General features: G+C 44.7%; 1 protein-coding gene and 2 pseudogenes across 3 annotated transcripts; 1 reads left to right on the top strand and 2 right to left on the bottom strand.

Moving 5' to 3' along the window:
- Positions 1–2215: 2215 nt before the first annotated feature.
- On the bottom strand, positions 2216–3322 carry LOC148121063 (peptidyl-prolyl cis-trans isomerase A pseudogene; annotated as a pseudogene).
- A 1056-nt stretch (positions 3323–4378) lies between these two features.
- On the bottom strand, positions 4379–11850 carry LOC125399793 (small ribosomal subunit protein eS21 pseudogene; annotated as a pseudogene). Its single transcript, XR_015738941.1, has 4 exons — positions 11512–11850; positions 6135–6613; positions 5584–5695; positions 4379–4993 (listed from the first exon to the last, which is right to left on the bottom strand). The product of XR_015738941.1 is annotated as a small ribosomal subunit protein eS21 pseudogene (transcript).
- On the top strand, positions 10840–23885 carry LOC125399704 (group 10 secretory phospholipase A2). Of its 2 annotated transcripts, XM_048433245.3 has the most exons (5): positions 10840–11002; positions 13527–13677; positions 15134–15240; positions 23183–23342; positions 23443–23885. In XM_048433245.3, exons 1-4 carry the CDS (start codon positions 10942–10944, stop codon positions 23323–23325), a joined length of 462 nt encoding a protein of 153 aa, XP_048289202.1. In that variant the 5' UTR covers positions 10840–10941; the 3' UTR covers positions 23326–23342; positions 23443–23885. The 2 variants fall into 2 exon arrangements, with proteins under 2 accessions (XP_048289202.1, XP_048289201.1); XM_048433244.3 differs by having other exon boundaries at positions 10847–11002; positions 23183–23885.
- The last annotated feature ends 1368 nt before the right edge of the window (positions 23886–25253 follow it).

Genomic DNA, 25253 nt, shown 5'->3' with positions numbered 1-25253 from the left:
ATAGGCAAATTATTTAACAGGACTTGAAAACTGAGATAGAAAAAATAAAGAAAACACAAGCCAAAGAAATTATAGAAAGAGAAATCATGAGAAAAAGAGCAGAAACCACAACTACAAGTATGAACAACAGAATACAAGAAATAGAAGAGAGAATCTCAAGTGCTGAAGATAAAACAGAGGAAATAGACTCCAGTTAAAGAAAACATTAAATCTAACAAAAGCTTAACCCAAAATATCCATGAAATATGGGACACCATAAAAAGGCCAAATCTTAAAATAATAGGTATAGAAAAAAGAGAAGACGTTCAACTCAAGGGCACAGAAAATTTATTTAACAAAATTATAGAAGAAAACTTTCCCTACCTAAAGAAAGATATGTTTATGAAGATATAAGAAGCTTATAGAATACCCAATAGACTGGATCCAAAAAATAAGTCCCTTTGCCACATAATAATAAAAACACTAAACATAGAGTAAAGAAGGAATACTAAAAGCTGCAAAGGAAAAAGGCCAAGTAACATATAACAGTAGACCTATCAGAATTATACCTGACTTCTCAGTGGAGACAATGAAAACAAGAAGGTCATGGTCATTCTTGACCATGCAGACATTAAGTGACCATGGATGCCAGCCCAGACTACTATATCCAGCAGAACTGTCGATCACCATAGAAGGACAAAACGAGATATTCCATAACAAATCTATATTTCACCAATACCTACCCACAAACCCAGCCCTACACAAAATACTAGAAGGAAAACTCTAACCCACGGAAGATGGCTACACCAACAAAAACACAGACAATTGATGATCTCATTACAGCAAGTCCTGAAGCAGAAAAAAATGCACAAATTAATGTCCCAAATACAAGGGCATATGTCAAAGAAACACTTCTAAAACTTAAATCATATATTAAATCCCACACACTAATAGTGGGAGACTGTAGGTACCAAGGTCTTTTTCCCTTCTCCTGGCGATTCGCAGGGCCGTGTGACCTCCAGCTCCCTGGAGATTCTGCACTAGCACTGGCTTGAGGGGTTAGCTTAGGAAGAACCTGGTTCTCTTTGTTATGGTGATTCCACCTGTATTCAAGGTTCTAGCAGTGGGCTCCACACACCTGGCCTCCCCCAGCTGATTCTGCCTGAGGTGCCGGGGCCTTTATTCTCCTTCCTGCTTCTGTTGGGAGGAGGCCTTGCCCTTTTTGATCCCGCTTGCCCACTTCTATAAATACCCCACTTGAGTTTAATAAAGTTGCCATTTACTCTTGGTAAATGAGCAAGGTCCTTTTTTTGTGTGTGTCTCTTTAAACCCTCAGGACTATCGTCCATTCTCGTGGGCCCGAGTTCGGGAAGGCACGCGCCTGGATCGGGTGTGGGTATCCACAGAAAAGTGCGGGGTCCAACAGGAGACTTCAACAGTTCCCTCTCACCACTGGACAGGTCAATCAGACAAAAAATTAACAGAGAAATAAGAGAACTAACAGATGTTATTAAGACTCAAATGGACTTAACAGACATCTATAGAATATTCCATCCAAACAGAAAAGAATATACCCTGATACCCAAACCACAGAAAGGCAACACTAAGAAAGAGAATTATAGACCAATCTCACTCATGAACATTGATGCAAAAATACTAAATAAAATACTAGCCAATCGAATCCAAGAACACATCAGAATCATCATCCACCATGACCAAGTCAGCAGAAAAATATAACGATAGCTTAAATTTTGCAGGAAAATGGATGGAGCTAAAAAACATTATTTTGAGTGAGGTAACCGAGACACAGAAAGACAATTATCACATTAAAAACACAATTAAACATAAAGCAAAGAAAATCAGCCTACAAACCACAGTCCCAGAGAACTTAGACAACAATACAGACACTAAGAGAGACTTACATAGATCCAATCTACATGGAAAATATAAAGTAGAAAAAGACAAGATCTCCTGAGTAAATTGGGAGCACGGGGACCTTAGGGGAGGATTGAAGTGGTGAGGGGAGAGGCAGGAAGGGGAGCAGAGAAAAATGTAGAGCTCAATAAATATCATAGAAAAAAGAAAAGAAAAGAAAAAAGAAAATGTTTACAGTAAAATGTTAATAGTTCCTATAGTCAAGGAAATAAGAGATATTTTTGTCCTAATATGAATGACTATAGACGGGAGGCACAAATTTATGTTTTCCCCCACAATAACATTTCTGCATGAAACAAAGTCAAATCAAGGCATTTACTATATACACTGGTGGGGATAAGAGGCATGTGGTTACTGGGAGACTGGGAAATACCTGATACAAGTCTTACATGCTAGCTGGGAAGTGGTGGTGCATGCATTTAATCCCAGCACTCAGGAGGCAGAGGCAGGTGGATCTCTGTGTCAAGGCCAGCCTGGTCTACAACAAGAGCTAGTTCCAGGACAGGCTCCAAAGCTACAGAGAAACCCTGTCTTGAAATACCAAAAAACAAAACCAAAAACAAAACCAAAAAACCCCACAAAAAACCTCAAGTCTCACACAGTATGTGAAGACATTCTTAGCTTTGAGAGCGGTGAAGAAGAGCAGCCTTCTGTGCTTTACTGTGCTGGCTGTGAGGAGAGAGTTTTGTTTTGTTTTTTTAACAGTTCTTACTTAGTTTTTATTCATAATCATAAACTTAACTCTGCAATCCAACTAGACTTGAAGGGGAATGAGGAAAATATGGAACCCAAAGAACTTCAGTGAGAGCAGAGATTACAGGGTACTGCGAGCAGATGGGGCTGGGGTGCTCTCCTGAGCTACAGAAGGAATGGTCTGATGGGTAAGAAGTCAAAAGAATTAGAGCTGTCCACAGTTGGAAATGGTGATCTTCTTGCTGGTCTTGCCATTCCTGGACCCAAAACGCTCCATGGCTTCCACAATGTTCATGCCTTCTTTCACCTTTCCAAAGACCACGTGTTTGCCATCCAGCCACTCAGTCTTGGTGGTGCAGATAAAAAACTGGGAACCGTTTGTGTTTGGTCCAGCATTTGCCATGGACAAGATGCCAGGACCTGTATGCTTCAGGATGAAGTTCTCATCCTCAAATTTTTCTCCGTAGATGGATCTGCCGCCAGTGCCATTATGGCGTGTGAACTCACCACCCTGGCACATGAATCCTGGAATAATCCTGTGAAAGGAAGAACCCTTATATCCAAATCCTTTCCCTCCAGTGCTCAGAGCACGAAAGTTTTCTGCTGTCATTGGAACTTTGTCTGCAAATAGCTCGAAGGAGACGCGGCCCAAGGGCTCGCCGTTGGCCACGATGTCGAAGAACATGATGGGGTTGACCATGGCTGCAGCAAGCGGCAAGAGGGGACAGCAGCAAGCGGCAAGAGGGGACAGCAGCGTCTGCAAAGCGGGGGAGGAGAGATTTTTTTAAAGAGGGGCTCTGGTGCCAGTCCACTTGACTTGAATGAAACAATAAACATGAAGCATTAAAAATTTCCAGGACTCAGGCGGTGGCGCCACACACCTTTAATCCTAGCACTCAGGAGACTGAGGCAGTCGGATCTCTGTGACTCTAAGGCCAGCCTGGTCTACAGAGTGAGCTGCCAGGGCTGTTACACAGAGAAACCCTGAAAAATCAAAAAACAAAACAAAAAACAAATGTCTTAGAAGACAAAATGCACCCATGGAAACACAATTGATCAAAATAAACCAAACCCTTGTTGCCTTCTACTACAATGATTTGGACAAGTGAAGAAGACACTCGGGGATAATAGTTAAGTGGTATCCACGTTACACTGGGAGATTTGTCCCTGTCTCATGTTCCTTTTGCTCACCACAGTACTACCCAAACACACTTCTTGTATTCATGTTGTCTTGACTCTGCATCCTGGAAGTTCAGCTGGCACACCTTGGAATGCATGTGGTGTGATTTATACATCTAGAAGTCACACTCACACAGAAACCCTGGGGGTGGTAACAGAAGCATGTTCTCCTTTGGATAGTTATGGTGGTTTGAGTGAGAATGGTTCCCATTGATCACTAGCGGATTTGTTTAGAAAGGATTAGGAGGTGTGGCCTTATTGGGAGAGGTGTGTCAGTGGGGTGGGCTTTGAGAGTTCAAAAGCCCATGCCAGGCCCAATGTCTGTCTGTTTGCTCTCTGTCTCTTTCTCTTCCCCTGCAAATCAGGATGTAAAGCTCTCAGCTGCTACTCCAGCACCATGCCTGTCTGCTTCCCACTGTGTTGATCATGGACTCATCATGGATCATCACTCACCGTAAGCAAGCCCTTGGTTAAATGCTTGCTTGGTTATGGTGTTTCTTTATAGCAATAGAACAGTAACTCAGACAGAAATATTGACTGAATAGGGCCTGGGGAGCCAGTAGGGTGTTGAAAACATCCTGTATTTAGACCTGGGTGGTGGTTCTGTTCATATGGTCAATAAACATACACTGAGCACCTGTGACTTCCAGGCAAAGGAGTGTCTGATGAAAAGATGGTTCATTAAGTGTACCATTCCTGGTGGTTAACAGTGGATGAGCAACCACAAGAGACCAATGAGGATGCCCTGCAGGGACCTTTCCTTACTGTGCCAGCCACTCCCCAAATCATCATGTCCCAGCAAACTGAAAGGTGCTGGGGTAAGTTGTGGACAGTTCTCTCTATGTGTTCCATGTCTTAGTCTTTTTTTTCTTTTTTTCTTTTTTAACTTTTCACTTTTATTTGTGACAAATATTCCCTGATCTCTTCTGGTCAAAAATTCTTTGAGACAATTCCATCAGCTTTAGTCAATTGGAGAATAGAATCATCTGACTCACCCATCATGAGAATGGCCCCAGAGATAGTGTAGGTTTTAAACTGGCCATTAAACTGGCCTGTGACCCTGTCAACCTCGGCCACATTCATCTGGATGGATGCACGGTCCTTGGGACCAATGATGAGGTTGATTGTAGTGTATTTCCATGGCACATACAGGTCCATGAATTCACCCATGTTGTTCTGCATGTTGAGGTCGTGCCTGCTCACTAGGCTGTGGAAGCACAGAAAAAAACCCATGTCTTAGTCTTAACTAAGGGATAGATAGGGCTAAAATCTTTGAGGAAGAAGTCCTCCTAGAAGGAATGAAGAGACATATCCAACTTTGTTTGGTCACCTTGTTCACTAATTCATCCTGCACCAGCATCCTCCTGCCAGGTGGTGGAAGTGGCCAGCTCTGCATCTGGGATAGAGTCCTGTCTATCCACAGAATGAGTTGCAGTAGAAGTGATAAGGGGGCACAAGAACAGCCTCTGGGAACTGGGTCCCCATCTCTGTATAACTTGAGCCAAGCCAGGACAAAGGGAGGCTGTGACTCTGGCCAGCTGTGGGATGGAACCAATGGTACAGGAGACTAGATCCTCCAAAAAGTGTGGTAAGGGGCAGATGGATCCATGTTGAAGGGTGAGGACCCACTTGTTTGTCCCGGGCATCCAGCTAGCTTACATCCAAAATAACTACACAGAAACTGTATTAATTAAAACACTGCTTGGCCATTAGCTCTAACTTCTTATTGACTAACTCTTACATATTAGTTTAACCCATCTCCATTAATCTGTATATTGTCACGTGGCTGTAGCTTACCGGAGATTCTAACCGGTGTCCATCTCAGGTGAAGGATCCATGGCGTCTCTCTGACTCTGCTTTCTTCCTTCCAGAATTCAGTTCTGTCTTCTCCGCCTACCTAAATTCTGCCCTATCAAGGGCCCAAAGCAGTTTATTAACCAATGAAAGCAACACAAAGACAGAAGGACCTCCTATACCATTTCCCCTTTTCTGTTTAAACAAAAAGGAAGGCTTTAACATAGTAAAATTACATATAACAAAACAGTTATCAAACAAGAATTACACTTACAATATTTATATCTATTTTATCTTTTATCATAACTGAGGAAAACTATAATTATAATTATCTATCTATATTGTATTGTGGGGGGAGCTTTGAGACAAGGTTTCTCTGTAGCTTTGGAACCTGTCCTGGAACTAGCTCTTGTAGACCAGGCTGGCCTTGAACTCACAAAGATACTCCTTCCTCTACCTCCCAAGTGCTGGGATTAAAGGCCTGCACCACCACAACCCGGCCTATCTATCTATTCTTTAACTCCATCAAAGACTCCGGAAGGATATAATATTACCTAAGTAAACAAGACGTGCATTGTAAGCAACTTCCAAAACTCTAGAATTGGCAGAGACATCTTGCTGCCTGGACAGTCACCCAAAGTTCTTTAGTATCATTGGGGCATCTATCTTCAGCCTACAGGCCCATAGTATCAAGCAGACTTTTCCATGAAGCAGGAAATTTCAAAGACAGTTCAGTCACTTTCTTCTGTGTCCTGCAGAATGTCTTGCAGACTCTTTCATGTATTAGAAACTCTGAAGGACCATCTCGCCTTTAGGCAAGTTTAGCTGTCATCTCTCTGTGGGTACTGATGTCCAGTGAAGCAGTCCAGGCAAGAGCAGTTTCTTGCCCAAACGGCTAGCAAACTTCATAAGGATTCTCTTCGATGCCCATCTTCCTCTTGCAGTAGCTGTTGCTTCCAGGAGCAGATGTGTCTCATTGTCATGAAAAGTCCTAAATTCTTAAAACACTTTAAATGCCATATTCTGAAGGTCTCTGAAAGATTTGAAGAATATCTATTTAACTGAAATGTATCTCTATACATCTAGAAAACCTAACTAACATGACTACAAACTTGACTATTACAAATTATCTATTAACCTATACTTCTTAATTATACATTACATTTTTAAATAAACTATACAATCACAATACCTAAATCAAGGGCAGAAATGTACATATAACAAAATTGACCTTAAATTTGTATAAATAAACCAAGATCTATACCAATGCAAATTATCCATGTCTATATCATATTCCCCTTTAAATGTAAATAAACATTTATAAACAATATTTGGGAATATGGGTGTAGTTTTTTCCATACTGCTTTCTTTTGACTGGGGGTGCTGTTAATCAGATCTTTTATGGTGTATCCTGTGTGCTAGGTTCATCTCAGTAAACAATTGGGCAAAGTAAATTTTTAAGGGTGTTTATGGCAACCTTTCAGGAGGCCTTGGTCCATTAAACCATATTTGTCTGGAGGCAATCCACAGGTTCTCATCTTCTGTGAAAACAAAAGAAGAACCTGTTTTCCCAAGCAACATGTTCTTAGACCCAAATTCTGAAATCAAGATACCTTTATAATATACATGCTGGTTTAACTTAGCAGCTGATATGAAATATCTCTCTGTACTTAGTTCCTTCACAGTCAAAAAATCCAAAGAAAACACAATAATATACAGACTCTGTGGATCTTCCATTTTTACGTGGCTTATTTTTCTTTGCTTCTTTTAATCTATGACTATCTGTACTCTGCCTCTTTAAAGACTTTACCCTTTTTTTAAAAAGGCAATAACTTTATTTTATGACTCTTTATACTTTTTTCTCTCCCAAGCCTACGTACATTTATTCAACACTGTGACCAATTTAGAGGTCGTTTATGTCTGAATCTGTCCTATTGTGAATCTGCAATTCTTTACTGTCCAGGAGCACTTCTTAAAATACTAAGTGCTTCTTAAAAACTTAAGTTGTGCCATTAGTAGGGGTAATAAGGTACTGCCTGTTTGCCTGCCCAGTCTAAAACTTAAGCTGTGCTATCACTATGATAAATATGGTAGTCCCAGTCTCAAGGGGTAAGAAATTGGATGATTTCTGTCCCTAAGTTCTGTTCTTTCTGTCTCAGCCAGTTTCAGCTCTGGCTCTGACCATTTTAGATTCATCAGCTTCCCTCTCTGCCTTGTTCCCACCATGCAATACTCAACCAAAGAGAAACAGGAGCCTTAAATAACTGTTTCTTCCATTTGTTCTCTGAATGGATGCTTAGGATAAGGTTTTTAGATGACTCCTTAGAAGATCTGTTTGTGTTTATTCTCAGCTGTGAACACCATAACCAGAATTGTTGGTGCATTCATGCTCTCCTTCTGCTCTACCCTCTGCTCCATGAACACACTTACACAATTTACAAATAATTCACCTGGTCCAGCATTCTGGACCCAGGCTCTGCTTTTGGGAAATGATAGGGCATCCAGTTTGAGATCCAGAGGTTCATGACCTGGATACCCAAATCCTTTGCTATCCTGTCATTGTCTTGTTCACATTTTCACATCCCTTTTGTGTCTTCATGCCTGTCCCCCAAGTCTGCTGAGACTATCTGAGGACAGAACTGTACCTGGTCTCCTGTTGTACCCCAGTACAGGGCCTGCCTTTGAGGACATAGCAGGCTCAGTGAGTGGATAATGAAGAACTGAAGGTTGCTCCTCTCTCCTCACTCAAACACACTGTGTAAGAACTTCCAAAGCGCCGGGCTGTGGTGGCGCGCACCTTTAATCCCAGCACTTGGGAGGCAGAGGCAGGCAGATCTCTGTGAGTTCGAGGTCAGCTTGGGCTACAAGACCTAGTTCCAGGACAGGCTCCAAAGGTACAGAGAAACCCTGTCTTAAAAAACAAACAAAAAGGGAAAAAAAGAAAAGAAAAAAAGGAAAAAATCCAAAGCATTCTCTCTCTCTCTCTCTCTCTCTCTCTCTCTCTCTCTCTCTCTTTCCTCTCTCCTTTCTCCTCTCTCCCCTTACTCCTGGGTTGGGAAAGCAAGTCAGTTGTTCAGGCTGGCCTTGAGCTCACGCTAGCCTGGACTGTCCTTGAACTTGTCATTTCCCCCCCCCCCTTGCCCTCAGCCTCCCAAGCAGCTGGGCCTGCAGGCCTATGTCACCTGACTTGATTCTTCTGGAGTTGTGGGACATGGAACATGCACCTGTGGAGGGAGATGGTTCTCTACTTCAAGCATAAGGTTTCTGGAATTGAATTCTGGTCCTAAGGCTTGGCAGCAAGTGCTCTTTACCCCCTGAACCATCTTGCTGGCTCTCAACTTTCTGAGACAAACTTTTACTCAGTAGCTCAGGTTGGCTTCAAGTCTGACTTCAGCCTCACAAAAATCCCGCTACCTCAGCCTTCCAAGAGAGCAGCACCCTGGATGATGATACTTGAAGCGCTCCATGTTAGCTGTGCAAGAGCCCCTGCTCCGAACGTTTAGTGTCTTCCAGGCAGGACTTCAGTTTCAAAGCAATGCCCACCTGGAGCAGGTGGCTGTGAGTGTTGTGGCCACGGAAGCCCTTATGCCTTCCTAATTATGCAGCACATGAAGCTGCTGCTCATTTTCTATAATCCAAAGACTTGGAGCATCTGAATCCCATCTGTACCATATGAGAAAGCTTCTACTGAATGGTGATCAAGGGCCAGGCAGATCAGTGATGGCCACACAAGAAGCATGAGACCAGACTGTGGCCAGACACTCACACTACAGTAGGGAGATCATTTTCTATGGATAGAGAAGGGATGAAGCCTGTTCCCTGTGAATTATCATTAGCAGGGGCAAATAGAGGTTGGATACAATGGATGATGAGTTCTAGTCATGGTTCCCCTGCTTTTAATACTTAACATTTTAAAAATGTATTATTATAGTGTGTTTGTATGAGCAAGATGCATGGGAAGTCACAGTACATGTACAGCGGTCACAGGACAACTCTGTAGAGTCAGTTCTTTCTTTCCATCTTTACATGGGTTCCAGGGCTCAAGACTTGTGTGGTGCCTTCAGAGCCATTCCACCAGCCCTCTGGCTTCTGTAGATCCTCAGTGTCTTTCTGTGACAGTGACTTGGCTGGGAGACAAGGTTAAAACCTGTGTTGTGCTGGGTGGTGGTGGCATATGCACCACTTGCATCCCAGCACTTGGGAGGCAGAGGCAGGTGGATCTCTGTGAGTTCGAGGCCAGCCTGGTCTACAAAGTGAGTTCCAGGACAGCCAGAGCTACACAGAAAAAACCCTGTCTCAAAGAAATAAAAGCCCAAACAAACAAAGAAAAAAAAAATCATGTGTTGTGGGCCTCCAAAGACAGGGAGACTTTTTTGCTGGAGATAATTCTTATCTTTACTTGAATTTGTTCATAAGATGCAGGATGTTTCCCAAGGTTCCACTCAGATCAGGTAAAAAACCCAAATAACAACAACAACAACAACAACAACAACAAAAAACTGGTGGACAGCCTGGTCTACAAAGTGAGTTACAGGAGGGGGAAAGGTGCCTAATTGAGTAGTGTTAGCATCAGAAGCAGAAAGCAATGTGTCTAATTATCATGTCTTTTCAGTCTAGAGCATCTGTTGAGTCCACCTTTTTGCTTATACCCTTTCCTCAGAAGGAAACTATTCAACACATGAGAAGCCGGAGGCAGACACGCATGGAATAGTCGGGTGTGATGCTGGTGTGGCCTTTTGCCCTCTTAACCCCTGCCTTTTTTCTCTTTCCTTCCTCTTCACCTCCTCTCCAAGATCTTATAGTGTAGTCCAGGTTGGTTCAGAATTTCCCCATAGCCTTCTGCCCCAGCTTCCCAGTTTACCACCACCAGGACTCCAGCCCTATCTTTTTTTTTTTTTTTTCATTAACCAGAAATGGCTGCATGACTTGGGGCAACCTTTAATTACCTCTGTTTCTCACTTCGAGGTGGTATCGGTGAGGAGACTATAGAGTGTTAATTGCAACTGCCCCACAGAAGCACGTTTGCCTGCATTGTGAAATGCTAGGGTAAATTAGCATTGCCTGAACTCTTTAAAATCAACACAGCACCTTACTCCATGGAGGCATCCCCCAGCTTGACCCCTTTTGGCCTTAGCACTCTGTTTGGTGTCTGGATGCCTTTTAGGGACCAATCTGCAAAAGTGAGGGATAGACACTCCCCAAGGCTCCAGATGACCACTCCTGTTTAACTCCGCCCCACGGAGAGAAGTGAGGTAGGGGGCGGGGTTGGAGGTGAAGGTCGGCAGGATTGGTGAGTATCCTAGCCCTTCTGGTCAGTCCCCTACCTGCCATCCTCCTACTTGTGCCCTGTGCGGGCTAACGATGCTGCTGCTGCTGCTGCTGCTGCTGCTCCTGCTAGGACCCGGACCCCGAGTCAGCGAGGGTGAGTGAGGTCTGGCTTCCTCCAGCCTAGGTCAGATTCCATACCTTCTCATTTTTTCTCACCGCCCCCAACTCAACAGATCTTTTCAACACCCAGAGCCTTAAAATCTCTAGTTCTTTCTTCAGAAGCCCACTCAGGCTTCCCAGACGCTCAGGTGTCCTGTCTCTGAGTCCTTCCAGGGCTCTGCACTCAGGCATCCATTCAGGAATTCAGGGGTGGGTGGGTATGAGAGTCATCCCTCCACAATCCCCACAGCCACTGCAGTCCTCTCCAGCAGCCTGGAGCTCCCAACCCCTGGTCCTGAGCCCTCTGAACTGGCAATCACTTCTCTTGCCTATGGAGTCAGAGGTAAGACTTCCAGGCAGGACCCTTTGGGTGGAAGGATCAAAGACAGAATTTAGACTCCTGTGGGTGGGTAAGGAAACCCCCTTTAGAGAGGCTTCTCTTGGCGACTCCCTAATCTGGGGGTATAGTAAGACACGCAGGCACATGGCCAGCCCTGGCCTTACCTGAGTACTGAAGTGTAGGTGTGAAGCTTCAGTTCCAAGACAAACATCACCCAGATCAACATCACAGATGCCTCAGTTGCTCCAAGCAGCACCCGCTGGGTAATACAGCTCAGGGATGCCCAGGACAACCAGCACTGAGTGTATACCAGCATGGAGTCTGTGGATCCTGGTACTGCCAGTGGAGACTGCCCACAGGTAGACAGAGCAAACAGACCCTAGCCTGACCTGCCCCACCTATGTTGGCACAAAGGGAGTGTTTTCTCTGGTTCCAAACCCAGTGCTGCTGACTGTCCCTCGCCCGGGCCCTTCATGGGCTGTTCCAGCCTCTGTGATAGCAGAATGGTTAGGGTGGAATAAGAGGGGCTGTGCAGATGGTTTCAGGGTACAGTTGGGAGTGGTTAGGCTAGGAGTGTCTCACCTGGCCTCGGTGGTTCCTGAGGTCAGCAGAGCTTTCCTAGAAGCCTTTCTGTGTGCCAAGGGTGTCCTGAGCTGTGTGAGTCAGAGGCCTTTTCTGGAAGAGCACCCAAGCCAGAGGGGCTCTCCCGTGAACAGGCACGACAAGGCCACTTGTAGAGTAAGGCTGTGGTGAGCTGGCTGACCAGCAGGCAGGAGCAGGAGTGTGACGGGCCTGACTAGAGGGATGGATGGGCTCTGGAGAGGTCGGAAGGCTTGAGGGGTAAGCTTTGGATCCCCACTGGGACTTGGGGTACAGTGGAGCTGAGAGCTTTACCTCAAATTCACGGGAACCATGGAAGGCTTAGAGCAATTGGAAAAGGACAGGCTTATCATCCAGAATGGAAAGTGTGGCCTAGACTGGCTTCAACTCCTATCTAGCCAAGGATAACCTCCACTTCTGATCTTCCTGCCTCCACCTTGAAGTGCTGGGGATACAGGCATAGGCTACCATGTCTTCTTTATACGATGGAACCCAGCTTATGCCGGACGAGCACTCTACCACCCGAGTTAGAATCCCAGTTTCTCTAAACTCAGTTTTCTTCTGATCTGAGCCACCTTGAGAACCCCCTCCCAGTCTCTAGTGTGGTACTTGAGAGAAAACATGATTGGATTTAAGTTCAGTGTGGAGCCTTTAAATAAGTAATTATGATGGAAACATGTTCTAAGTGACAGATGAGAGGCACAGCAGCCCAGGGCCAGGCTACACCTCCACTGTCTTCCATCCTGGAACGGAGTAGGAGAGGTGGGATGGGCGCCAACACTCAGCAAGCAGACTTGGGAGTTTGGTCCTGCTCTGCTGCCGGGATCCCCAGCCTTGCCATCTGTAGTCCTCCTTCCTTGCTCTCACTCCACCAGTGTGTGAGCTGGAGCCTTAGCTCCAGGCTGTGGGCTGTGGGAGTGCGGAGGCCACTTTCCCAAGTCAATCTCCTATCACCAGGGTTTCCTATCACACCGTGGAGTGCTACGAGAGCTACACCAGGACCCAGAGAAATGGCTGGACTCAGGCTAAGGAAGGAAGCTGACCTTGAGGTGAAAATAGAAGTTGATAAATAGGGTCCTAAGCCAGAGTCCTAGGCAAGAATAGAGAGGCTCAGAGACTTGAAATCCCAGAGAGCTCTCTTTTGTGCAAGGATGCTATTCAGTTATCTCTCATGGCAAACAAGCACTAGAACAACCAGCATGACAACTATTCCCGTCAGCTCACAGTCTGATTGCAGCTGACGCTGATGGGCAGAGACCAGCTTGTGCAAAGGTCCAGTGGTGTGATCTCTCCTGTACTATGGTCTACATCTCATCCTTCTACTCACACTGTCTTAAAGGTCTGGGCTGGGGTTGAGTTTGTAATGGGCAGGGTACCATGCCTAATGTTATTCTGCGAGCTGATGCCACTTTATCCTGCACTGTGCAAACAAGAAAATCAAAGCACAGAGAGAGCTGTGATTTATCCAAGGGCATCAGACCCAGACAAGCGGAAACATCTAAGTCCTTCTCAAACTAGTGCCTTTCACTGTGGATATGGAACTCTGACCTTGAACCTATGACCTCTGTTTACCCCTCAGCAACCAGAAGGTCACATGTGTACAAGCGTGGGCTCCTGGAACTGGCAGGGACCTTGGATTGTGTTGGTCCTCGATCACCAATGGCCTACATGAACTATGGCTGTTATTGTGGCTTGGGTGGCCATGGAGAGCCACGTGATGCCATTGACTGGTGAGTGTCCACTGGGGCCCAGAGTATAACTCTTAGGACAGCTAAGGCCTAAAGGAAAACCCCCAAACTGAAGTCAGGTTTGACCCAGGAAGATCCCAGAATCTAGCACTACCCTACATACAGAGGATTTCCTGGGTTCTCAGATCAGTGGGGAGACATCTTGGTACCAGATAACCTTTACTCTGGCTGTGATCCGATGACATCATCTAGTAATCATAATCATAATCATCTAGAAACATAAAGCTAGAAGACTGTATAGCCCGCAGATCTCTGAGAATCTTTAACAATCCATTTCACAGATAAGAAAGCCAAGCTATAGAACTGTCAAATTGCTTATCTGGGCTAGCACAGAGCATAGGGTATACCCTGTGAAAGGCCTGTTCCATGCAAACTGAGAGCCAGGGTCTTTCTAGGACATTCTAGTCACTGTCATGGCTCTGCTCAGGAAGAAGCATGGTGCTCATTTCCACTTGGTACTGCAGGCCCCCAGTGCTCTCAGAGACTCAGATGCTAGCACATTGCCACAAAGCTAACTAACCAATTGCTCAGTGTAGATGCAGCTGCTTCCTCCCTAGCTGGAGACAGAAATAGCGCGAATTGGCCCTGAAGCTTGGGTGCATCCGATGACAGCTATGAATTCCTAAACTCTGGCTGTCTGGGTTCCCACACCATCTTCAGAGGTGTTTCTGCAATTCCCACACCCAGAAAACCTCCCCTGAAGCTTAGCTGAGGCTGCCACCTTCTCTGGACCTCCAGGTCCCCCCCGGCTATCCCACACCCCTTACTTAGTACCTGTTAGGTAGCTGATCTGCTTCTTTCCACAGATTGGAGAACAGGGTTGGAGCTAACTGACTGCTTAAAGTCTCAGCTGAGTGTTGACAGGTGCAAAGGCAGATGTGGCACTCAGGGAACTGTTCAACAATAAATGTTTACTGAAGCTCTATCATATGGCAGGCTAGCTAGCCCTGGAGGACACTGTGAGGAAAGGCAATGATAGGGTTCCACAGAGTTTCAGTCTTTCGGACAAATGGTATGAGGTTTGTAGTGAGAACTCAAGATTAACCTGCTTGGAGGGAGGAGAAATGGTTTTATGACAGGGTGTGATAAGAGATATTCCTAGCCTGAGAGAGAAGGAGGCATCACCACTTCTGGGTGGAATCTGGTGCCTGGGGCCAAGATGCCATTGGGTTGTTCAGAAAAAAGGCACAACCTGGACCCAGGAAGGAAGGGAAGCTCAGAGTTACAAGGAGGCAGACAGGGGTAGGCACAGGTAAGGTCAGGGAGTAAGGCTGGTATGGTAGACTTCTTCCCCAGGATTGGTACTGTGAGGGACAGCACGTCCATCAGAGGATACTTGCTCCTTGAGGATCTTTGCTAGCCCAGTCCTGCTCAGATGGGAAGGCCGAGAGAGTTCCCTCTTTCATGCACCTATTGGTCTGCCTGCTCTGTACCCCAGGTGCTGCCAGCATCATGACTGCTGCTACTCTCAAGCTCAGGAAGCTGGCTGCAGTCCCAAAATAGACCGCTATGTGTGGAAATGCATTGATCACCGCATCCACTGTGGTGAGTGCCCCACATCATGTACTCAGACTTCCCCAAGTACCCCCTGGGCATCCTGAAAGATCCAAATGGCTTCTGTGCTTTCATAGTAAGGTATCACTGCTTCCAGCTCTCCATAGACCACATAGTGTTGCCTAAGAAGTGACTTTTCACACTTGAAATACACATGCACATATTTCTCCATTGTCTGGACAAAAAGAAGGAAAGAAAAGACAGAGTCCATCATGAGGGGACTGGTAGACACACTCATGATGTATCCAAACCGTAGAATATCTCTGACCTGAAGGAAGGATGACATAGAACCATATATTTGAGAGCCTGTCTAAAACAACAGTAACAACCAAACCAAACCAAACAAACAAACAAAAAGAAACTTCAATAAAAAAAAAACCATGAACTATAGAGCTGGTGAGACTACATAACTGTCCTTTCATCCCTGATGCTGAGGACAGAACCCAGGATGTCCTTGACTGGTGCACTACAACTGGCTGAGGCGCTTTCTTTCTCCTGCTTCAGACTGCCAATTCCAGCTAGGGAGAAGTGAGGTGTGTACCTTAAGGCACTGGGCCATGAGGAGGGCAGCTCAGGGTGGAGCATTTGTTCAGCTCTGGGGCCCAGAGCACCAGCACTAGGCTCAGTGGTGTCCTTCCATTTATAGTTTTCTTTCAGATGCGTAATCATACAGACAGACTGTGGGTAGGGACAGAGTTGGGGTAGTGAGATCAAGTTCTCTGAAGAGCTGCAAACAAAGCAGGCACCAGGCTTCTCCCTGTTCTTTTTCTATTTTTGACAGTATTAGGGATTAGACTGAGCCTCAAAAACATTCTCTCCACTGAGCCATACAGCCCTAATTCCCCCCTCCCCATTTTTTTTTTTTTTTTTGGTTTTTTGAGACAGGGTTTCTTTGTGTATCCTTGGCTGACTTGGAACTTGCTCTATAGACCAGGCTGGCCTCGAATTCATAGAGCTTCAACTTCCTCTGCCTCCTGAGAGCTGGGATTAAAAGTGTGCGCCACCATTGCCTAGTTCATTTTTTCTTTTAAATGAGAATAAACACAATACAAGTTTCATTTCCTTAAATAATAGTTATTATTATTTCAATTATGAGTGTGTCTATATGTGGGTGTTTGTGTCTGCATGCAGTGCTCACATTGGACATTCCCCAGTAGCTAGAGCCACTCGATATGGGTCTAGGAACAAAGCTTAGGTCCTTAGAAAAACAGGAGGTTCTTTGAGTCACTGAACCATCTTTCCAGCCCCAAATTTTATTGCTTTAGCTGGGTTGGGGAGACAGGTCATTCAGAATGTTAAGGCCCTGGATTCCATGACCACAATGAAAAAAATATCATTTTTTTAAAAAAGAAATTTTAAGACAGGTGGTGGTGGTGCACGCCTTTAATCCCAGCACTCGGGAGGCAGAGGCAGGTGGATCTTTGTGCGTTCGAGGACAGCCTGGTCTACAAGAGCGAGTTCCTGGACAGGCTTCAAAGCTACAGAGAAACCCTGTCTCGAAAAACCAAAAAAAAAAAAAAAAAAAAAAAGAAAAAAAAGAAAGAAATTTTATTTTTAATTCTTCAGCTTCTAATTTCTAATTTCATCATGTCTCCCCCTCTCCCTCGCAACTCTCTCATGTACTCCCACATCTTGCTCTCAGGATGCACACGGTGGAAGGAAAGAACTGACTCTAGCAAGTTGACCCCTGACCTCCTCTGTGCACACACTCAAACATGACTTCAAAATGAATATAATAAGGATCTAGTTTTTGTTTAGCCTTGCGGTTTTTCTTGTTCTCTTTTCTTCTTTCTTTCCTTCCTTTCTTATTCTTTTTAATTTTTGGTTGTTTTTGTTGCTGTTTTGTTTTTTGTTTCTTGAGTTGCCCTGGCTGTCCTGGAATTCACTCTGTAAACTAGGCTGGCCTTGAACTCAGAGATCCGCCTGCCTCTGCCTCCTGAGTGCTGGGATTAAAGGCGTGCGCCACCACTGCCTGGCTTCATTTGCTTTTTCCTAATAAATCATCGACACTATGTTTTCACATGCTTCTTGAATGTTTTTGTATCATTTGGAGCCATGTTCATTTGAGGACTTCACACAGGTCTCAGACAGTCCATATATCCTGAAATAACAGGGTTGGCCCATCCACCTAAAGCTGAACCGTAGGAGGATTTCTAGTGGTTAGGTAAAAGCCGGCATTCCTCAGAAACTTGTAAAACGGGTTTTCTGTCCACCAAAAGTAATCACTTCCCTTGCTATCAGTATATCAAAGCCCATGCTAGCTTCCAAGCTCCTACAACCCCCTATTCACAAGGACCCAGTAAGTATCTCAAAGCCCCACCTGGCATCCTGGTCCTTCTCATTTCTTCTCCTTCCCTAAACTCCTAGCCTGCTCCAGCTTCCCTCTTAGCAGTTACTTATTCTCCTTCTACCCCTCCATTCTCTGTCTTCTATTTCCCACTGTTTTTTCTTTTGCTATCTCCATTTTTTTTTCTCCTGCTCTCTCACCTTCCTTGCAGACAACCCTGACCATGCCCAGGCTTGTCACCTTTTTAAACTATCTTCCCTGGACTCTTATTCCAGGCTTGTCACCTTTTTAAACTATCTTCCCTGGACTCTTATTCCAGATGCCTCTGGATATTTTCTTTCTCTTATCCACAGTTTCAAAAATCTTCCCCCTAATGGAGCAGTTATTTTGGCAGTTTCTTTACTGTGTCTCCTTGTGTGCAACTTTCAATAGGATTGTCTTTTTGCTGTTGTGAGGTTTTTTTTTTAATATTTTAAATTCTCAGCCCTTCTTGTGGCTGCTGCTTCTGTTCTGTGGGTTGTTCTCCTTTTCATGGTAACAGCAAAACATTTTTCACTTTACTGATGCTGTAATGATCTGCTCTGCCCCTTTAAGAGACAAGCTATCCACCCACCCCACCCCACCCCCACCCACCCCACCCCACCCCTGCCACCACAGAGGCAAGCTGATCTTCAGCTTCCAGCCTGAGTCTTTTCCTTTTCCATCTCCCTCTCGAAGAAGCAGCTTCTGTCTCTCCCCACTTCTCTCTCTCTCTGTTCTTCTCCCCTTCTCCCTTTCCCTTCTAGAACCCGCTAAATAAATATCCAACCTCACTCTGCATGGCTTGCCTATCCATGTCTCTCTCACTTGCCATGACCTTGCCTGCCCAGGACCTGCTTTCGGAGACCTGCAACATGGTCTCGTGGTGTGCCCATCTGTCTGTCTCTTCTCATGGGACTAGCTGCCTGGTCGAGGTCTCTCACTCACCACATGGCTCCCTGCCTGGACCTCTTGGCCCGCTGCAGTCACTCGGGGAACTGTACTGTCCCTGCCTGGGACTGACTGCTTTTGGATCCGCTGCCCACTGCTGCCACTTGGGGACCTGCAGTGTTTCTGCCACTGCAGCCACTTGGGGGATCCGCAGCATTTTACTTAATCCATTGCAGATGCCCTAGTCAGCTGTTTGTTTATTGTTTGCCCATGTGGTTGATGTTTAAGAATTGACTGAGAAACACAGCATGGCAAAGATTTACCTGTTTTCTTCTAATAGTTTGAGATTGATGGCAGTGATCCACTTTGATTTAACTTTCATACAAACAGTAGGCTGGTCTGATTTCCTTCCTTGGCATATTGTGATACAACTGTCTCAACACTTTGCTCAAGAGTCATTCTTTCCTCTCTTAGATAACATCAGCCTCTGTTGAAAATCACTTGAGGGCTGGAGAGATGGCTCAGAGATTGAGAGCACTGGCAGCTCTTCCAGATATCTTGAGTTCAATTCCCAGCAACCACATGGTGGCTGACAGCCATTTGTAGTGAGATCTGGTGCTCTCTTCTGGTGTGCAGGCAAACATGCATTGCAGAACACTGCAAATAATAAGTAAAACTTTAAAAAGAAAGAAAGAGAAAATCACTTAATCCTGGATGGGTGATGGCTGTGTCATACTGAGCTGTTGACAACCTATCTGAGCTGCATTTCCTTACCTGGAAAGCCGAGTGTTGCGAGATGAGAGTTGAGAACGTGTGTGTGTGTGTGTGTGTGTGTGTGTGTGTGTGTGTGTGTGTTATTTTCCCTCTTCCTGTCCCTTCACTAAGCTTCTAAAGACTGCTCTGGAGGCAGAAAGGAGCAGGCGCATCATTGGAGGGTGGCTTTGATAATCACTGTTCCTGACCCTGTCCCCCTGGCAGGAAGGCAGAGCTGGCAGTATAAAGCTGGGGTGAGCCAGAGGGCGTACTGGGTAAAGATGCTTGCTGCCAAGCCTAATGACCTGAGTTTGACCCATGGGTTCCACATAGTAGCAAAATGAAAAACCAAAGTGTACCATGGTGTATCCACCCCAGTCCCCAGCCCCACCAAAATGATCCCTTCAAAAACAAAATAAATACATGTAAAATAATTTTTAAAGATTTATTAATGTATTTGAGTGCTCTATTTGCATGTATGTCTACATGAAAGGGGCAACAGTTCCCACTGTAGATGGTTGTGAGCCACCATGTGCTTGCTGAGAATTGAACTAAGGACCTCTGGAAGAGCAGCTCTTAACCACTGAGCCATCTCGATCCAGACGTAAAATAATTATTTTAAACAGTAAAGTTGAATCACTATGGAAACATTACATCCCTCTGTCCATGCTTAGTACATGCAAGGCAAGCACTGTACTACAACTGAACTATATCTTGTTCATTTTGTGTTGGGGAAACTGAGGCCCAGGGTAAGAAGTGACTTGTCCCTGAACTACTAGCACAGGCAAAGAGGTGAAGTAAGACTTTGTGGGGAAATGGATCTTATAGCTTTCCTACCCTCCCCTTCAATAGCATGTTATCCTCAGTTACTGCCTGCGTGGCATGGTGACCATGGAATGTCACCACTATGTCTGCTGTTAGTCTGTGTTTGTTTTCAGAGCTCTTTCCCCTGAGTCACACAGAAAAATCCAAGGTACCTGTTAAACGTTTTCAACAAAAAATATTCTGTTATTCTGTTGAGATATTCTGAACATAGTTGTTTATTTGATTATAAGTTTGGCCCATTTTCCATTTATGGGTCTGACAAACATATTTAAAATTTTTCAGCCTATGATAATATTTACTAGCAGGCTTTAATTAATTTATTTATTTTCTTTTTCTTTCCTTTTTTTTTTTTTTTTTTTTTTTTTTTTTTTGAGACAGCGTTTCTCTGTGTAGCCCTGGCTGTCCTGGGATTCGCTCTGTAACCAGGCTGGCTTTGAACTCACAGCTTCCCCTGCTTCTGCCTCCCGAGCTGGGGTTAAAGGTATGCACCACCATTGTTTGGCTCAGGCTTTAGGTCTAACAAACCCATGGGAGCTAGCTTTCCTTTTCCTTTAAATATTATTTATTTTTGAGATAATTGTCTCACAGCATAGCACAGCCTGACTGGCCTTGAACTTTCCAAACTTCTATCTGGATTGCTTGGGTTACAAGTGTGCACCAGTGGCCTGGCTCTTGAATTTATCTCAACAGTGAGATTCCTCTGGATCTGAGGCCACGGAGAGAGAGGAATCTGTCCTACTTTTGGCCTACTTTTGGGCCTTTCTTGCCCAGGAGAAGACTTTTCCTAGGCTGGAATCCTGGGTGACTCCTTCCCAGGTCTGTGACCTTGGTTATGGAATCCCTTTGAGCCTCACTTTTGTAGTCAGTGAAAAGGGAATAATGGGACATAATTGTGGGCTGGCAAGATGTCTTGGTGGTTAAATGTGCTGACCTCCAAGCCAGACAACCTGAGTTTAATTCTCAGGGCCCACAGGGTGAAAGGGAAGAACTGACTTCTGTAAGTTGTCCCCTGACCTCTATAATCACTCTGTGACACATATGCACAAACACACACAAAAATTAAAAAATAATAAAATAATTTCAAACATGAGAAATTTGAAAAAAAGTTGTTGGTTTCTGTGAGCACTGGAAGTAATACAGGGATGTAGTTCATTCTCTCAACACTGTCTCTCCTGCCCTTCTTCCTCTCTCTTTCCTGTCTGCGAATGCACACACCACAGCGTGTGCCTCAAAGGACACTTGCAGGAGTCAGTTCTCCTCTTCCACCGTGTGGCTCCCGGGAGTCAGGCTCAGGCTGTCAGCCCTGGCAGCAGCGCCTCTACTGATAGAGCCTTCTTGCTAGCCTCAAAATGCTTGGGAAAAAAAAAAGATTTTAATTTTATATGTATAGGTGTTTTGCCTCCATGTATTGCTGTGCCTGGTGCCCACAGAAGTCAGAAGTGGGCGTCAGAGACTGAGACAGTTAGAGACTTGGGAACCAGTGGGTACTGGGAATCAAACCCAGGTCCTTTGTAAGAACAAGTGCTCTTAACCTCTGTGCCATCCCTCTCCCCCACATGAAGAAACCAAGCAGGACAAGTGCCATCTCTATTATAACATGGACACAGTAAACCTGAGAACAGTAGAGTGACAGGAAGCAGGTGACCCCATTGTCTGAAACAGTAAATCTCTGCAGACAAAAGAGATGAGTCATTACTCAGGACCAGAGACAAACGAGGAGTTAAAGGTTACAGAGTTTCTCTTGGAGTGACGGAAATGTGGAATTAAGTAAATACTAACAATGTGAATGAACTCAATTTAACTAATTTGTTTAATTAATTACTTAACACCTAATTAGTTATTAAGTTCTCTTTTTTCCACATGTGCTTTGGTATTTTGCCTGCATGTATGTTTGTGTGAAGGTATCCGATCCCCTAGAACTGGAGTTACAGACAGTGAGCTGCCATGTGGGTGCTGTGAGTCGACCTTGGGTGCTGGGAACTTACTTGGATCCTTTAGAAAAGCAGTAAGTGGGGGGCTGGAGAGATGGCTCAGTAGTTAAGAGCATTGCCTGCTCTTCCAAAGGTCCTGAGTTCAATTCCCAGCAACCACATAGTGGCTCACAACCATCTTTAATGGAGTCTGGTGTCCTCTTCTGGCCTGCAGGCGTACACATAGACAGAATATTGTATACATAATAAATAAACATTTAAAAAAAGAAAAGCAAATTAGAGCAAGTGCTCTAAATTGTTGAACCATATCTCCAGTCTTAGCTTTTATTTATTAATTTTGCTTTTCAAGACGGGTTTTGTTTTTTTTTTTATGTAACAGCTCTGGCTGTCCTGGAATTCGCTCTGTAGACTAGGCTGGCCTTGAACTCAGAGATCCACTTACCTCTTCCTCCCTTGTGCTAGGATTAAAGGCAAGTGCCACTACCATCCAGCTAATTTTTAATTTTTGAGTCAGGGTCTCATGCAGGCCAGCCTGGCTTCAAATTTACTAGGCAGTCAAGGATCACCTTGACCTTCAGATCTTTCTGCCTTCACCTCCCAAGTGCTGGGACTACATGAGTGTGCTACCATGCCAGTTTTGGTCCTGGAGATAGAGCCTGGAGTGTTGTGTGCTAAGCAGGCATACTGCCAGCTCGGCACCCCCAGCCCTGGGATGGAATGTGTAACAGCCCATCTCACCCTGGATGTGTAATAGCCATACAAAGTAGAGAATGATCTTGTTCTATTTACTTACATTTTACTTTTTTGGTTGGTGGCAGGAACAGAACCCAGGGCTTCATTCAAGCTTGGCAAGTAGTCTACCAATTAGCTATGCCCTCAGCAGTGCTCCTATTTGACATAAAGGTTAGACAAGGTCACAGAGCTAAGAGCAGGAACTGCAAATCCAGGCCTGATAGTTGCCAGGCAATCAGTCTTATCTGAAAGGATTCCTACGTGAAACAGGGTAATATTGACACAGAAGAGGAGCCAGAAGCTTGTCCATTTGACAAGTTTAGTTCATTTCGTGTAGAAGCTGACTGTCATTGCTGCCTTCTGGAGTGCTCTTGTCCATGGAGGGCTACTGCAAAGCTATAAGGTATCACAAAAGTGTTCTGCCTCCAACTTTACTGACTTACCTGGCATTTATTCTCAGGGTCTGCTCTAACCTCTGTTTCCCTACTTCTTCCAGGACCCGCAGAGAACAAATGCCAAGAAGTCCTGTGCAAGTGTGACGAGGAGCTTGCATACTGCCTCGCTGGGACAGAGTACCACCTGAAATACCTCTTCTACCCCTCGCTTTTATGTGGAAAGGACTCACCCAAGTGCCACTGACAGGCTGGTCTTGAAATGTTCGTTTGCCCACAGAAATGAACAACAGCATTCAATTTCTGCAGGAGGTAGTGGGAGCCAAGTGGTAAAGCCTCATGCTTGCTTTCTCCCTCCATTCAGGAACTCAGGAGTGTGAGCCTGTGGAGCTGTAGTTTGATAAGAGCTGAAAGTCTTGGTCTGTTTCATACAACTCCCATTGTGCTGGGCTGGGCCATGTGCTGTCTTCTAATCACTGTTGGTGGCTGGTGGTCAGTGGGAATGAACTCCTGCTCGAGGCCTGGCTGTAAGAAGATTGCTGCATGGTACACCTAGAAATTGTTACTGTAATAAAAATATTACAGTATTTTCTCTGTCTTTAGCAAGTAAAATTCATTTCCTAAAAGCTGGGTGTGGTGGCACACACCTGCAATATTCTGTTGGAGGCTGCGGATGGAAGATCATCTGAGCCCAGGAGTCTGACACCAGCTTGGGCTGGACAGAAGAACCTCTTTCTAAAAGAAAAAGAAAACCATTTCCTGGGTTGGTGGCACCATTGTGTATTAAAGCATTTGTATGGCATGTCAGAGATTCTGAGTTTGATTTCCAACATCTCAAGAAAAAATTCAAAGAAAAGAAAATGTAGAGCAAGCTATAAAGTCTAAAAAGTGAAATCACAGGCTGGAAGAATGCTCAGTAGTTCACAGTACGAAATCACAGGCCAGAAGAATGCTTAGTAGTTCACAGTACTTCCTGCTCATTCAGAGGACCTGAGTTTGGCTCCCAGCATGCATACTGTTTAACTGTTTTAACTGTGGCTCCAGAGAATCTGACACATTTGGCTTCTGCAGGTACCTGCCCTCACATTCATTCATTCTCTCTCTCTCTCTCTCTCTCTCTCTCTCTCTCTCTCTCACACACACACACACACACACACACACACACTAATTCTCTCAGAGAATCTGACACATCTGGCTTCTGCAGGTACCTGCCCTCACATTCTCTCTCTCTCTCTCTCTCTCTCTCTCTCTCTCTCTCTCTCTCTCTCTCTCTCTCTCACACACACACACACACACACACACTAATTCTCTCAGAGAATCTGACACATCTGGCTTCTGCAGGTACCTGCTCTCACATTCTATCTCTTTCTTTCTCACAAACACACCAATTAAAAATATTTTTTTTTAAAGACAACATTCCAAATCTTTGGAATGCAAGATGGAAGCTTTTGTTCTCTGCCTGCTTACCCTCACTCTAGATAGCAAAGTCCATTTCTTTGCTGGCTTTAGAGTGTACTTCTTTGGGATTCCAGTGTCTACTGAAGATCAGTCAAGACACTCAGCCTCAATGAATGAGCAACTAACTACTGGGTTCTTGGACCATCCACACATAGACAGTTATTGTGTATAAATCATTCCAACAAACCCCTTTCTATAGACAGAATTCTGTTCCTCTAGAGAACCCTGACTAATACAGATTTTGGTACCAGAAGAGGTTCTAGAGCAAGGATGAATCTTTGAGATTCTGGAATAGACTTCAATTTGCCAACACCTACAGCTCCTGTAGCCTCTCCTGTAGCTTGGAGAGTACTGAAAGCCCATGCTGTGAACTATATTATAAACTTGGGAGAAACACATTTCATTTTCCTGATTCACCAGTTGTGAGCAGCAGTGGAACTGTTGGTGACCCTGTAAGAGCTGCCCTTTTTCCTATGTTGATTCTGACTAAGAGTATGGGAGGTCTTTCCATTTTCTTCCTCAATTCCTTCAAAGACTTAAAGTTCTTGTAATATAGGTCTTTTACTTCTTTGGTTAGAAGTACCCCAAGATATTTATATTACTTGTGGCTACTGTGATTTCTTTCTTAGCTCATTTATCATCTGTATAAAGGAGGGTTACTGATTTTTTCTTTCTTTTTTTTAAATGTTCTGATTTTTATTTAGACCGTTGTGCCTT

This window comes from Myodes glareolus, chromosome 9 (genome assembly GCF_982192425.1).
Source record: "Myodes glareolus chromosome 9, mMyoGla1.1, whole genome shotgun sequence".
Classification (NCBI taxonomy): domain Eukaryota; kingdom Metazoa; phylum Chordata; class Mammalia; order Rodentia; family Cricetidae; genus Myodes; species Myodes glareolus.
This window is presented reverse-complemented; position numbering and strand designations above follow the sequence as displayed.

Bases quoted from the DNA above. Each gene is read 5' to 3' on its own strand.
- LOC125399704 (XM_048433245.3), top strand. From the start codon at position 10,942: ATGCTGCTGCTGCTGCTGCTGCTGCTGCTCCTGCTAGGACCCGGACCC. The intron at 13,678-15,133 runs GTGAGTGTCCAC...TCTGTACCCCAG, and splicing joins CCACGTGATGCCATTGACTG to GTGCTGCCAGCATCATGACT. The intron at 15,241-23,182 runs GTGAGTGCCCCA...TACTTCTTCCAG, and splicing joins TGATCACCGCATCCACTGTG to GACCCGCAGAGAACAAATGC.